The sequence below is a fragment of the Chrysemys picta genome, chromosome 4 (genome assembly GCF_011386835.1).
Source record: "Chrysemys picta bellii isolate R12L10 chromosome 4, ASM1138683v2, whole genome shotgun sequence".
In the NCBI taxonomy this organism is placed as follows: Eukaryota; Metazoa; Chordata; order Testudines; family Emydidae; genus Chrysemys; species Chrysemys picta.
In genome coordinates this window covers 135404806-135420453 of record NC_088794.1, presented here as the reverse complement: position 1 = coordinate 135420453, position 15648 = coordinate 135404806, and the positions used below count along the sequence as shown (strand labels likewise).

General features: G+C 38.5%; 1 protein-coding gene across 7 annotated transcripts in view; it reads right to left on the bottom strand.

The window, feature by feature from the left end:
* Nucleotides 1–1066: 1066 nt before the first annotated feature.
* Nucleotides 1067–15648, bottom strand: part of MARK3 (microtubule affinity regulating kinase 3) — a 106184-nt gene continuing 91602 nt past the window's right edge. For 2 of the 7 annotated variants that reach the window (XM_005285843.5, XM_065593658.1), the window contains 3 exons: nucleotides 10418–10444; nucleotides 5595–5639; nucleotides 1067–2027 (listed from right to left, as the gene is read on the bottom strand). In XM_005285843.5, coding sequence (XP_005285900.1) covers nucleotides 1682–2027; nucleotides 5595–5639; nucleotides 10418–10444 — 418 coding nt within the window. In that variant the 3' untranslated portion in view covers nucleotides 1067–1681. The remainder of the gene's footprint in view (nucleotides 2028–5594; nucleotides 5640–10417; nucleotides 10445–15648) is intronic. The other 5 variants (XM_005285844.5, XM_065593660.1, XM_005285845.5 and 2 more) reach the window with 3 other exon arrangements.

The window sequence follows — 15648 nt, the reverse complement described above, 5'->3', positions numbered from 1 at the left end:
TTATATAAAATAAAGTCAAATAGATAATACGGGGTATTATCTACACAAATCCTTACTGAAATAGCAAACTGAATACAGGAAAAGAAAAATTAGTAGGTAGATTGAATGGATTAGGGTATCCAGGTTTGTGATTCAAATCCAGCCCAGGTCAGTAGCGACTAAGAGTTGATACCATCTGATGACTGCTTGGTGGTCTGTAGGAAGTGAGTTGGTCAAGATAGCAGAATTCAGAGAAGACAGGTTTCCTCTCCACACACTAAAAAAAGCTCACCACAGCTGACCTCCTCCTTAGCAGTCTCAGCAGAGACCAAAAGATAGAATTGACACGGAGACTGAACTATCTTCCCACCTATATAAGTAGTACCTCGCAGAACTGGGCTGAGGGCATTGCAAGGGAGTTAGTAGAGGACAGGGGGAGGGCTGAACCACTGCCACCTGTGCTGTTGTGTTTATAAAATGATAGGAGCTCATCTCTAAGGCTGTCTGTCAATCTGGTATCTTGCATCACTATTAATTTCATTTAAAGTATGAAAAGTGATCAGCAGACATTGGCTTTCCACTTTTGGATTTTAACAAGAGTGCATGCTCACAGCTCAAGGGGAAGGGACACCGTATGTCCAGCAATAACGTAGGAAGTCAGTATCTCAGGCATGTGGTAATTCTCACCAGAACTTTTATCGTTTACTGAGAGTCCTTTTGTTCTTCTGATGAATCTGGCCAAGCCTTTACAGTAGAAACAACGTCTGAAATTGTCACTAAGTCAAGTTCCAGCAAGTCAGATTTTAAAAACACATTTCTACCTCAAGATAAGACACTAAACGTGATGTTCTCACTGAACTACACTGTTTACATTCTATAGCAGTAAATGGTAGAGCTTACTGAATGGTAACCCATTCTACTAAGTCATGAAAGACAAAAGAGATAAAAAGGATATATTTTTACACTTGTGTTTAACATGAACAGAGAAATTGAAGCATTTACCCAAATTTTAATGCATAAATCAACTCTAATTTTTAATTTGATTCAGACTTAAATAATAAATAGTGGGAGAAGTATAATGCAAGACTTACTGAGTAAAAGTGAATGTTTAATTATCTCATGAGATCTACTTAAAAAACAGGAGTAATGTTCACAACCATAAATCCAAACCCTTCACACTTTTTTCTTAACACAGCAGTGAACTGTAAAACTGCATTTACTGGGTAACCATTCAATTATTTTAAATATTAACTCAAGTGTTTCCTCCTTGGCCATTTCAATTTTTAGCACCAAAATTAGCCCCCAAAGAGGTACGGTACAGCTCTGATGTTGTAAATGAATAGTTTACATATAATACTTAATATATTATACACACATACTGTACATTCTCACATCCACACAAACAGGAGGCATATTTAAATGTATATATTGTGTGTTTCAGTTTGTTGTCAAAGACTTAGAGCAATGGAAATAAAGCAGAAGGGGTAATATTTTACATAGTAGGCAACTTTAATGCTGTAGTGCACTTATAAAAAAAAGTCCAACTCTCCCTCCCAGCTCAGCAGCTTGTTTCAATTTTTTTTTTAATATCATGATTCAGAAGATGTAGAAGTTATTGCCTAAATATTATTCTATACATTTCCATCGGTGTTCTCAAAAACACTCGAAATTGCTACTTAATTTACAACTTAATTACTTTTTCTTACAGCTTTAATTCATTGGCAATTTTGGAAGCAATGTTTTTAAAAGCTATGGATGTTCCCGATATCCGCTTAAAGCGGACTCCATTCAGTGACAGTCTTGGCAGTTTACACACCTCCATCTCCCACTGTACAAGATTTTCCGCATGTCCATCGCCATGGACACAGAAAAGCAAGAAACGCTCTCTTTGTTCATAGTCACAATTATTGGCATCCAGGACTTTACGAATTTCCCTCATCATATCGTTAGGATCCATGGAACTGGTAGTTTTCATGCTCCAAGTAAACCTCAGTGAACGGGGCTTGGCTTCCTTGTTTTCATCCTTCTGATCCACAGCTACATTGCGACTGAAAGAAAACATTTTATTATTTAATAGGACAACCAATAGCCTCTTAAATCGTGTGTTGATGAAGCAACTGCCCTGTTCAGTGTGCATTTTTTGTATTACAGAAGTGCACAGAGGGGCCCCAACTTGGAGCAGGACCCTGTTGTACTAGGTATTGCATATTATATACACACAGTAAGACTGTTCCCACCCCAAAAGCATACAATCTAATTATGCCAAGACACAACTAGTGTGAACAACAACTGGAAGGAATGGGGACAGGAGGATGAAAAACTTTATTACTACCATGCTGAAGGTAAGTTTTCACTCACCTGTAATTCAATTAAGGTTACAGCCTACATGGACCAATAATCCAGGGCATATAGCACCGGAAAGCTCTAGAAATTTCTGGAACCCTCATTAAGATAGCAGCTCTAAGTCACAACTTAAAGACTTAGGCCACAGTTGCCTCCAATATGAGTTGATATTTACTGATACAATGCACTGAAGAGCCCTGGCAGAAGGATCCTTTGGGTTCCCTTACATTTTCTCCTCTACTACAGTCCTCAGGCACTGCATTGCAGCAACCTTCTTGAGTCTATATACACCAGTGTGGGGAAGGAGCCAGGTGAAGGATATCCCTCACCTGCTGGGACTGAATGTGCTGCCTTCCACCCCCACCAATCTAAAATATCTCAGGGTCACTTCTGGAGTTTCATAACAGCCTTCCTAGCTTCATAAACATTTGAGATTTCAAGCAACCAAAGACCTTTGCCTTTCAGCTCAGGTACTGGTGGGTCTACGCAATATCCTCAAACATATCATACACCAAGGAAAGTATCTTTATCAATACTATTGCTTCACCTATGACAATCATCAGAGATGTATAACTTGCAATGGTGAACAGTCTAACTTCTGAAGTTACTGGAGTGTCTTTTTCAGAATAAAATACAGAAAGTTAACATACCAAACTAATGTTAACAAAAATAATCTCCTTGTCACTACAACAGAAGGTACAATGAGAAAGTGTGATGACTATCAAAATTGTAAGAATTAAAGCACATAGTAATAACATTCTTCTCTTGTTTTGGTGGTGGTGGAAATAGATGGATAAGACGACGAGTTCCAGAAATTTGTAGAATATTAGCTCACTATTGTATTTCAGCTATGAATTAGTGGCCACATGGCTAAAAAGAGTTGGAATCTGTGTACTGAAACCTTCACAAAAAGTATGTTAACATGCAGATATGTGCATAAAAGTATTTTCTGCATCAGATACCTCTTCAAAGATTATTTTTGCTCTCATGGTATACCATAGAGTTTAAAATCAGTGGTATGTTAAGATTCAGAATTCAATTTAGAACATAAGAACTGCCATACTGGGTCAGACCAAAGGTCCAACTAGCCTAGTATCATGTCTTCCAACAGTGGACAATGCCAGGTGCCCCAGAGTGAATGAAAAGAACAGGTAATCATCAAGTGATCCATCCCGTCGCCCATTCCTAGCTTCTGGCAAACAGAGGCTAGGGACACCACCCTTGCCCATCCTGGCTAATAACCATTGATGGACCTATCCTCCATGAATTTATCTAGGTCTTTTTTGAACCCAGTTATAGTCTTGGCCTTCACAACATCCTTTGGAAAGAGTTCCACAGGTTGGCTGTGCATTGTGTGAAGAAATACTTCCTTTTGTTTGTTTCAAACCTGCGGCCTATTAATTTCATTTGGTGACCCCTAGTTCTTGTGTTATGAGAAGGAGTAAATAATACTTCCTTATGTACATTCTCCACACCAGTCATGATTTTATAGACCTCTATCATATCCCCTCTTAGTCAACTCTTTTCCAAGCTGAAAACTCCCAGTCTTATTAATCAACCCTCATATGGAAACCATTCCATACCCCCAATCATTTCTGTTGCCCTTTTCTGAATTTTTTCCAATTCCAAAATATCTTTTTTGCATGCATATGTGGTTGCCCCATCTCAAAAAAGACATATTGGAATTGGAAAAGATCTCTTTCTTGAGTGGTAACAGTTAATTTAGACCTCATAATTTCATATGTATAGTTGGGATTATGTTTTCCAATGTGCATTACTTTGCATTTATCAACATTGAATTTCATCTGCCATTTTATTGCCCAGTCACCCAGTTTTGTGAGATCCCTTTGTAGCTCTTTGCAGTCTGCTTTGGACTATCTAGAGTAGTTTTGTATCATCTCCAAATGTTGTCACCTCACTTTTTCCAGATCATTTATGAACAAGTTAAAATAGTACTGGTCACAGTACAGACCCCTGAGGGACAAAACTATTTACCTCTCTCCATTCTGAAATTTGACCATTTATTCCTATCTGTTGTTTCTCATGTTTTGACTAGTTACCGATCCATGAGAGGACCTTCCGTCTTATCCCATGACAGCTTACTTTGCTTAAGAGCCTTTGGTGAGGGACCTTGTCAAAGGCTATCTGAAAATCTAAGTACTTTATATCCATTGGGTCTCCTTGTCCACATGTTTGTTGACCCCCTCAGAATTCTAGTAGATTGGTGAGGCATAATTTCCCTTTACAAAACCATGATGACTCTTTCCTCAACAAATTATGTTCATCTATGTGTCTGACACTTCTGTTCTTTACTATAGTTTCAACCAGTTTGCCTGGTACTGAAGTCAGGCCTGTAATTGCTGGGATCACCTCTGGAGCCTTTTTTAAAAATTGGTGCCAGATTAGCTATCCTCCAGTCATTTGGTACAGAAGCGGATTTAAATGATTGGTTACAAACCACAGTTAACAGTTCTGCAATTTCACATTTGAGTTCCTTCAGAACTCTTGGGTGAATACCATTTGGTCCCGGTGACTTATTACTGTTTAATTTATCAATTTGTTTCAAAACCTCCTCTAATGACACCTCATAAGGTCAGTTCCTTAGATATGTCACCTAAAAAGAATGGCTTAGGTGTGCGAATCTCCCTCACATCCTCAGTCACAAAGACAAGTATTTTAACAAGTACTAATAACAAGTCAAGTCCTTTTTATGGGCTTTTTTAAAAATAATTTCTAGTTACATGAAACAAACTTCTGTACCATCGTGTTGGCAGAACATTGTGAAAGTATTGCATAAAAATAAAAACTTGATTAGAAAGTTAAACAAATTCAGCATGAAGATCACCTATTTAATAATTCTGTGTGTTATCATAGAGGAGACTTGCTTTCACATGAGCAGCCTCAAGCTGATTGGTAGAGTCAGAGATTATGCTCATAACCTTGAGAAGGGTTAAAAAAACCTCTCACACTTTAGTACCCTCCAATATTGGATTATAGAGCAGTTCTGCAGTCTCACTGGGGGCTACCTGCCTGCCCAGCTGCTAAGATGCAGAAATATATAAAGGGAAAAGGTAACATGAAAGATGGAAGAATTTAGAACCAAGTCACTCAATGATTTAATCACTGTTTTGAAGACAGGAGGGTTTCTTGGTTTACAGTTTCATGGAGCTAAAGGAAACAAAATCTGCTGCTTAGAACCTGAGCCACATAAACAGGGGGAGAAAGGTTCAAACTCACCTAAGTAACATTTAAACAAAAATCATTACCCTCACCTTGAGCCCTCATATCTCCCGTTCCTCTCATATTCAGTCGGGAGCCTCATTGAAAAGAATGCAGAAACAAAAGGAAGTGGGAAAGAGAAGACAAATCTTATACTAGCATACATAATATCTGAATAGCTGCTAAATGCAATAATCTCAATTATACCGTAATTAAAATATATTGTGTTATGACACTTTAGGCAACAAAGATTCAATGGATTTTCAAGATCACAGCAAACTTAGAATACGACAAATGTCTTGCCCACCAAAACAATATGTATTTATAAGCCACAGTTTCTAAAAAGTAGATACTTTTAGTATTAATTGTAATACTATATTGACACACGTACACATGAAGTTAAAAGGTAAGATTCCAGTGGGGAAGATTGTTGAATTAGAAATATGTAAAATGTACTAATTCAGTGTAACTAAAGATACTAATTATTGTTATTATTAAAGTGATAAGCTGTAAAAGAGAGAAAAATGGTATTAAAAACAGCTTTAATATGCACACCCATACCTGTAGATCAAATATAGTGAAACTTGTAGATCAAATGATCGGATTAATTTGTCCCACCCTCCTTAAACCAGGATATAAATTAAAATTAGCATAAGAAAAATTTCATGGTAAATTCAAGATTTCTCAATATGTACAATTCCTCTGAATATGAATTCTTCTGAATTCCTGTACCACGGACTCATCTTCCAGAAGACATGCGTAAGGGTAAAAGAAATTGAGCAATATAAAGATCACCGGCAGAAAAGTTACTTAACACTGTTATATATTAATGTTACATTTAAGCAACCTTCAAGGCAAACAGAATCAAGGTGGAAAAATCTCCCACAAGCACCTCGCTACTTTCTCCCATGCCTATTTCACCCCAGGCATACACAACATTAACACACCAAACTAATCATAGTAGATTAGGGCAGCTTGGTAAATGGTGTGAAGATGAGAAGGGAGAGTTAAAACTGTGGTGCATCATCCGTGGTGTATGGTAGTTGTGGTGATGAGGTATATGTCTGTCTGGGAACATATGTACTGTCATGTAGCTTTTAGTTTCCTTGCTTTTGTGGGTTCAAGTCACGTATGTTGTATACCAATCCTAACTACTTCTCGGTGACATTTTTTGGTCAGAATCACATTTCAATGTGTCTTAACACTGCTGTCTTATTTTAAAATCTTGAGGGGAAAAATCTGGGCTAAATGAAGCTCACATTGAAGCAAGAGTCCTGTTCTTATTGCCAGAATACTATGTCAACACAGAGTGCATAGTACCACAATGACCGTCTGGAGTAAGCCTATCTCAACGACTATTCTAAGGGGGTTTCTTAACTAAGGGTCCAATGCTTCTTCTATTAAAGACAATGTGTATTTCTCCATTGTATCAATGGAAGCAGGTTCAGGTGCTATAAGAAGAGACGGTTCCATCATCTTTAGCAATATAGGACGGAGACAATCATTTTAAGCTATGCAACATATTTGTCCATATTGATCAGTAAAATAATTTAGTTCTCTTAGTTACTGATTTGTGAAGCCTGTCAAAGACAGAATAAAATGCCAATATTTATAATCACTTTGGTAGATATGTCAAGCTGATGTGCTTCTCTAGAATGAATGGATATTAGAGAAATCAGAAATGGAAAAAGCCTAGTAAGTCTGTGGTGTACAAGCCAGGACCTCTGGGCTGCTCTTGATGTCCATCTTTCTGGGGGACGGAACACTAGTGAAAGCATGAGGAATTTATGGGAAAGGAGAAAGCTATAAAAGCTGAACACATCCAGAGGTTTCAACGGTAGACATGCAAAGAATCTTGTGGAAGGCTCGTTCCGGAAGGCACAGCAAACTCCTCTCTGTAAGTCTGAAGTCACTTCCTGACTCAGATGACAAAATGTCAAGTGCTGTACTCAGAAATACTCTCTGAAGGGCACTAGAGGCATCTGTTCCTGGGAAGTAGGAGAGAACATTTTTGCTTACAGTTGCAAGCATTTATAGATCGCATCAGACTCACTTTCTCAGTTGACAAAAAAGGCTCAAGAAATAGGAGTATGACCTGTCATCCCTATAGTGAATGATACAAGAAATGTCAAGATTTCTTTGCTCAAAAGTTCAGACTTTCAAAGGGACAAAAATAGTTTGTTCTGGTTTCAGATCGATTTTCTGCTGATCCTAGCAGCTCAGGCTGAAGTTCAGTTAAAACTGACCAACTTCTAAATACTATTAACATTCCAATTTTTAAAAAACAAATGAAATGTGTAGCACTCAGAATTTGCCGAGCTCTCTGAAATGAAGTTGTAATATTGTCCTTGTGGCAACTATAATAAATTCCAATGTTAAAATAAAATGAATTTCTGTAGACGAGATTCATGAGAGGTAAAGAAGAATTTGACTAAAAAAATAAATCAGTATCTATGCTATAGGCAGCAATGTATTTCACTTCACTGCCTGCATACAAGAACGAGAGAGACAGGCACACCGGAAGTCACATGCACATACACGTCTACTAATAAAAAGGAAAATTCAGAGGTGCATTGTTATGCAAGTCTCTTTTTAAACAAGAATACCCTGAAAAAGTTACTATCAGAACACCTGAAACACTGCTGCAATTAACAAATGTCAAATATCTGACCCAAAAGTAAAAAGATGCAATCTTTATATTACAATGCCATATTTCTATTTAAAGGTAACTCTCTAGAACGTGAGTTATAAAATGTAATTAAACTTCCTGACTAACAGATGCATCTCACTTACTGCCTCAACGCAGTAGAGGCTTACAGTTAAGTTATAATGAACGTCCAGTTGTGGAAATAATAGCTTATTTGCTCAATTAACCTTCTAATGTTTTACAGTAGCCATCACCATAACTTTGGAAGAGGCAAAGCCTCTCTTTCAATCTCAGATCCCTGTGCAATTCACAGAACTCACACTGACTTCTGCAACTGTGCAGAACTTGGTGGCTCAGGCTAAATGCCGAGTTAAGAAATTCGCCTTTATTCATTGTCAAGTGTACAAGGTTGCTGGCACTCAATTTCTTCTCCGATCTACCCTAGCGACAAATAAAACTACCAGAGCCCATGTATATTCCTCCTCCCAATTTATAGTCCTGTAAACCGACAATGAATGTCGATGGCAACTAATCCAATAAAATAATTCTAGAATATGTTCACATTTGGGAATGCCCCAAACATAGCACTAAGAGGGAGTGTAACCTAATACTATGATTTGTTTTGAAACAAAGAAACCATTCCACGTCTAGTATGCAAGGTATTTTTCACACCCTGACTTTCTTGAATGAATGAATGAACTTCAGTAGCTAGTTTGGAGTTGAATTACATACAATTCCTAATGGAATTAACTAAATTTATATCCTAACAATTTTAGGACACAGCTTGCCTAAAGAAAGTACGACAAACTTCAAATCGCAAATACCAGTGATGATTTTACCTTTAGAAAGAAAGTACAAATGGATGCCCATTTTTAAAGTAAAGTATGTTGGGCTGAAATGATTTATTTTTTTTGGCCACTTCTGAATCAAAACTTCTTCTCTTAACAGGTGAGCATGGTATCATCATTCCAGAGAAGCTCGGCAACACTTAAAAGGCAACTGTAGGATATTACTAGAAAATTTAGCTCAGTCAAAAAGCTGTTTCAAAGTTTTAGAAGTCTTCACTGACCAAAGAAATGTGAGTAGCTCTAGCAATATTTCCTTCAGCGTGACTTCCTGCACCTTTTAGTTTCTCATTGTGAAATTTCATTTCTTTCAGTATAAAACTCTAAATTCAGTTACTGGAACCCACAATCTTTCAAGCTTCCCTTATTTTTTATTCTATTCTCTGAAGACAATATGGATGTAAGCAATTTCCAAGTCATACTTTTTATTTCCATCATGCTTCATTTTTTAGAATATTTTGGTAGCTTTTTTCCTGTTGGTCTTTTTCTTCCATGTTTTGGCTTATGGATGATAGGGCTTTCCAAAGAATTAGGAGAAGAATGCTGAAGCAATACAGCTTTGAGAATAGGGTGCCTGACTCTTTTTTCACCTACTTCAATAGAATTACTTGTAATTTATGCCAGTATTAAAGCAAGAACAATCAGTTCCGCCTGCTTTCTTAAAACCTTTCTATGTAGGATAGTTTTTCCAAGATTGGTTCCTTTTGTCAACGCACTTGCATAACTTTTATTCTTTTGTTTATTCTATACATTGTAATTAAGTGTTTCAATTTATGTCTCTGTTGGACAGTATAAAAGGAAGTAATTTGGCTTTGGGTACTCTACAAAATGCTTCTTATTTGAAGATTTTCAATGTACATCCTTCATCCCTCATGCAAACTTCCAATCTCTCAAGTGATTTGTATTTTTAAGTCAAATTTGGTGAAAGTTTAAATTTGTTATGACCAGAAGCAAATTATTCATACACTATTTTGATAAGAATTTTCCTAATGAAGAAAATTAGAGGATAAAGTATGTAGAGCATCACTTACCTTTACACATTTGTGCCCTTATGTTTTGTCTACATTTTTCAGTGTTACCAAACACGTCATTCTTCAAACATAAGCATGCTAAGTGTATTAGTATAAAGAACAGAATTATTTTTGGTACTATCAACTCTATCAAAGAAAGAAGAGTGCACAAGGCATGCTTTGCATCTTGTTATACAGGTGCCACAGATGCTTAAGTATCATCATTAGTCAATGGATTTCCTTCTATATTTTCCTTTCAAGGAAGAAAGTATTTAGTTCTCAGCAGAAAGTTTAGTTTTTAGAAAACCAAGGCTAGAAAGCCAAATTTTATGTTAATTGCAGGAGCCACTTTTTTAAATATAAATAAATCCTACCTTTTGATAAACCTGAATGACATGTTTCTAAAAGAAATTAAGCCAAAACAATAATTAACAAAAAAAAGTTTGTACAAATTAAATTGAAAATTCATTCAAAAAGTGAAACATGCAATAACAATGAGATTTCATATTTAAATGCACCTGGTACTAATAAGTTTCAAATTTATTCTGAGATTAGAAGAATGATTTCAGGGCTGAGGAAGCGTCGTCTTAATTTTGTTTTCAACTTTGTTTTACTTCTGAGAGCATTCCAACATTTCTTCTGAAAAGAGTCATCACTAAATATTATGAATTCAAATGTATACCAGTTTAAAAATATTCTTAAACTGTAGCATTGTTTGCACTTACAAAGGGATTGAATTTTTGTTATTGTCCTATGTATTTCAGACAGGAAAAAAAAAAATCTCAACTTTGGTAATTGAATAGCCCCAAAATTAACTCATTTCTTCATAACATCAATTTAGTCATTTGGTGCCAATGAACTGTGTGACGGGTTGGGACTGCCACCTGATGTGTTAAGACTACCTTTGAGCTCATTTTCCCTGGCAGCTTGGGACTTAAGAACCCTACCTTGTTGAGCCAGACACGCCAGTCTGCTCCAACACAGACCCTGGGTCTGAACCACGTCCCCCAAAAGCTGCAGCCTTAACTGAAGATGGCTTAGAAAGTGCTCCTGTCTCTAGCACCCAGATACCCAGTTCCCAATGGGAACCAAACCCCAAATAAATCTGTTTTACTTTGTATAAAGCTTATACAGGGTAAACTTAAATAGTCCGCCCTCTATAATGCTGATAAAGAGATGTGCACAGCTGTTTGCTCCCCCAGGAATTACTTACTTACTTCTGGGTCAATTAATAAGCAAAAAGTGATTTTATTAAGTATAAAAAGTAGGATTCAAGTCGTTCCAAGTAATGACAGACAGATCAAAGTAAATTACCAAGCAAAATAAAACAAAAACACGCAAATCTAAGCCTAATACAGTAGGAAACTAAATGCAGGTAAATCTCACCCTCAGAGATGTCCCAATAAGCTTCTTTCACATACTAGACTCCTTTCTGCATTCTGTTAGTGATACTACACCCCAACATGTTTCCAGGGACCAGGAACCCACAACTTTGCTAAAACACCTATGAATCACATCATAAGGCTTAAAGGTACTGGAAGGGGGTGTGACCACAGACAAACATGGATTTTACATGTACTGCCTCCGCCATGAACAATGTCCAAGTCTCTGGCAGTAAGTTCAGGAAGAGGGTGTGACGTTGCACCCCATAATGCTTTAAAGAAATATGCTTATGAGTGTAAATATGACATAACGAATATGTTTTATGCTAGATATGCCATGTAACATATCTTTGCAAAGGTTATTTTCCACTGAATATATTCATTCTATGTGTTTGCATGCATCATTTTTATATCTGAAGTTATGAGTGTTGGCTCTATGCTTGTATTTAAAGTGTTTGCTGTAGGAAGCACATAAGGCAGATTTGGTCAACATAGTGTGAGGGGTTAGTCAAGTAATTGGAAGTACTTAACTAGCAATGGACTTTGGGAGATGCCAATCCACATCTAGGCTTTCCTGGGAATGTTCAAACTAACATGTAAACTATGGTGTCAGCCTGCAAAAAGCTGAATCATTCATAGACATGTGACTTGCCCAGGTGGCTTTAGACTCCCTCTTGTTTCTGTGATTTTGCACAGGAGAACAAACGGATTTCCGCCCACAAGAGAATATAAAAGGTCCTGGAAACCCCTCCATTTTGTCTTCAGCTGGCTCAAAAGATAGCCTCTCCACTCCAAAGAGATGCCTGAAAGAAACTGGAACAAAGGACAGTAACTACGGGGTGTGTGAGTGATTGCTGGACCCAGAGTAGGAAGGAGTTTAGTCTGTAAAAAAAGCTTATTGGAACATCTCTGAGGGTGAGCTTTACCTGCATTTAGTTTCCTACTGTATTAGGCTTAAACTTGCGTGTTTTTGTTTTATTTTTCTTGGTAATTTACTTTGTTCTGTCTGTCATTACTTGGAACCACTTAAATCCTACTTTTTATACTTAATAAAAATCACTTTTTGCTTATTAATTAACCCGGATTAAGTAATTAATTCCTGGGGGAGCAAACAGCTGTTCATATCTCTCTATCAGCCTTATAGAGAGCAGACAATTTATGAGTTTACCCTGTATAAGCTTTATACAGAGTAAAACAAATGTATTTGGCGTTTGGATCCCATTGGGAACTGGGTATCTGGGTGCTAGAGACAGGAGCACTTTCTAAGCCATCTTCATTAAGTCTGCAGCTTTGGGGGGGACGTGGTTCAGACCCAGGGTCTGTGTTGGAGCAGACTAGCCTGTCTGCTCAACAAGGCAGGGTTCTGAAGTCCGAAGCTGCCAGGGAAAACGGGCTCAGAGGTAGTCTCAGCACATCAGGTGGCAGTCCCAAGGGGTCTCTGTGACCCAACCCGTCAAACTGCCTTAATGATGCATTTATATTTAGTGGCAAATGATGGGAAATTACTCACTCTGGAATATAATTAATTTATTGTCACAAGAGTTTATCTATAGAAAAAATGAAGCAGGATATGAAAAGATTATGATTCAAAGGATGTTTTTCTGCAAAGGTGAGAAAGAAGAAACTTAACGTGCTGAGTCCTTAGGGACGGGGTGCCTTCCTATGAGTTTGTACAGCACCAAGCATGATGGGGGCCTGATTCTGAACAGGGCTTCTGGATGCATACTTAATACGTTACCTATAATAAGAAATTGAGATTTTATATTTCCTTTGTGCAGTTTATTAAATAATCCCAAGATAGTGGAATTATTTACTGGGGTCTGGTCAAAAGCTATTGTGCTGCGAATTAAAAACCAGAGTTCAAGCTTTTACAAGCTTAATTATCTTCTAAATAATTGAGAATGCTTTCTAATAGGTTCCAGTAGCAGAGCTCAAAGCTTACAAATTCATAGTACATGAATACATCCACATTTTGAATGGTAGATGGAAACATTAAGGAAGAGCATTATAAAACTAGCAATAGTGCAGACAGAAGAAGATGCTCCAAAAGGAGCGAATGTTTGAAGAAGAAAAGCTTTGTTCTAAGCCAACATTTATAGGTAAAAGTAACTGAGATAAAAATAGACATCTTAATTATAAAAAAATCCCCACACATCTCCCCTCTTTAACCTGGCAATTTGTCAAAATCGTATATAGCAGAGAGGGGAGAACTTGGAGCAGGGCAAAAGCTTACCAAATACAGGACTGAGAGGCCTTGGATTTGTCACAGACAACTTCTACATTTTAAAGCAAAAATTCCTCACACTGGAATCACTACTTAGATATGAGGAAACATTAGGTTGACTTAGCCTACATAGTTTTGAAGGAAGGATACTATGAAGACTGAGAGAGTGTGTGTACAAGGTTATAAAAAGGAAAGTAAGTGAATGGGTTAATGTTTGTGGGGTATATGCCGAATACAAAACAAGTAGTCAAAGACTGAAATGGAATAGTCTATAAATAATTTAGCAAGATTAAGCTACTAAAGGCACAACAGAGGTAGGGAGAGAATCAGAAGGTGTGTGGATAGTACCCAAAGCCTCACTCCTGCAAAAACTTATACGCAAGCTCGAAGATGAACACGCAAATGTCATGCAGTGCTCTAACGTGCATGAACTATAGGTCATCGGCTCAGATACCAAAAAGAGGAAAATAAAAATTCAGAAATGTTTAAAATGTATATGAAAAACATGATTTTTAAATTTTAGTTCCTATGGGAGCTGAAGAAACTTAAGTTACCACTGGCAAATTTAGAACGTCATAACTTCCTGCTGAAGTAAAAACCCTCAAAACAGGAGCAAGCCTCCGCTTAGGCTAAGCTCCTTGGGTAGGCTATAACTTTTAAGACTGTGTCAGGTCTATGCCTAAACTAAGTGCCACACAAATAAATCTTTCAAAAGTTGAGCAGGCTTCTGTCTAAGATGAGCTTTTAGGCTAGGCTGACTCTTTCAAAAATTAGGGAAGCTTTATACAGGGTGACCAGGTGTCCGGTTTTTGATCGGCACACCTGGTCAAAAAGAGACTCTGATGGCTCTGGTCAGTCCCGCCGACCGGGCCGTTAAAAGTTCGGTTGATGGTGCTGCGGCGCTAAGACAGGCTAGTTCCTACCTGTCCTGACTGGCACCGTGCTGTGCCCCGGAAGCAGCCAGCAGGTTCGGCTCCTAGGCGAGGGGGCCACAGGGCTCCGTGCTCTGCCCCCACCACGAGCACCGGCTCCGCAGTCCCACTGACTGGGAACCAGCCAATGGGAGCTGGAGGGGCACGGTGCCTGAGGGCGAGACTGGTGCATGGAGCCTCCTGGCCCCCTGTCTAGGAGCCGGACCTGCTGGCTGCTTCTGGGGCACTGCTTCTGGAGCCTGCCTTAGCCCCCCCGCTGGGCCTCTGACTGGGAGCCACCAGAGATAAGTCTCACCCCAACCCCAAGTCCCAATCTCTTGCCCCAGCCCTGAGCCCACCCTGAACCCCTCATACCTTGCCTGACCCCAGAGCCCACATCCCTAGCCGGAGCCCTCACCCCCTTCTGCAACCCAACTCCCTGCCCCAGCCTGGAGCCCCCTTCTGCACCCTGAACCTCTCATTTCTGGCCCCTTCCCGGAGTCCTCCTGCCCTCCAATCCCCTGCCTCATCCCAGTGAAAGTGAGTGAGGGTGGGAGAGAGAGCAAGCCACTCAAGGAGGGGGAATGTAGTGGGCAGGACCGGGGCCTTGGGTGTTTGTTTTTGTGCGACTAGAAAGTTGGCAAGCCTAGCTTTATAGCTCCTTAGCCCACCTGTCATTAAACTCCAGACAGACAGAAGTCAGTCCTAGTGACAGGCCACACCATTGCAATGAACAGTCAAGTTAACACATGTGCGTAAAATCTCTGCAGGATCAGAGCTCAAGTATGTTACAGATCAAGGTGAGACACGTTGATTATGTTTCCTAGCAGGAAGTACGATAGGCCAAATTCTGCCAACTTATAACCCATGTAACCCTACAGAAATCAATTTGACTCGAATTATAAACTATAAGAACAATGGCTTTCAAAGATCTAAAGAACTCAAAAAAAATTCAAAAACTAATACATCTAGCATTTCAAACTGCAGAAATGGCTAAAACACATTGTTCAAGGAATATGAATAGAACTGAACTGCAGCAAAATGAAGTATTTGGGGAACGGGAAGTACCTAAGTGAAGAAAAATTCTC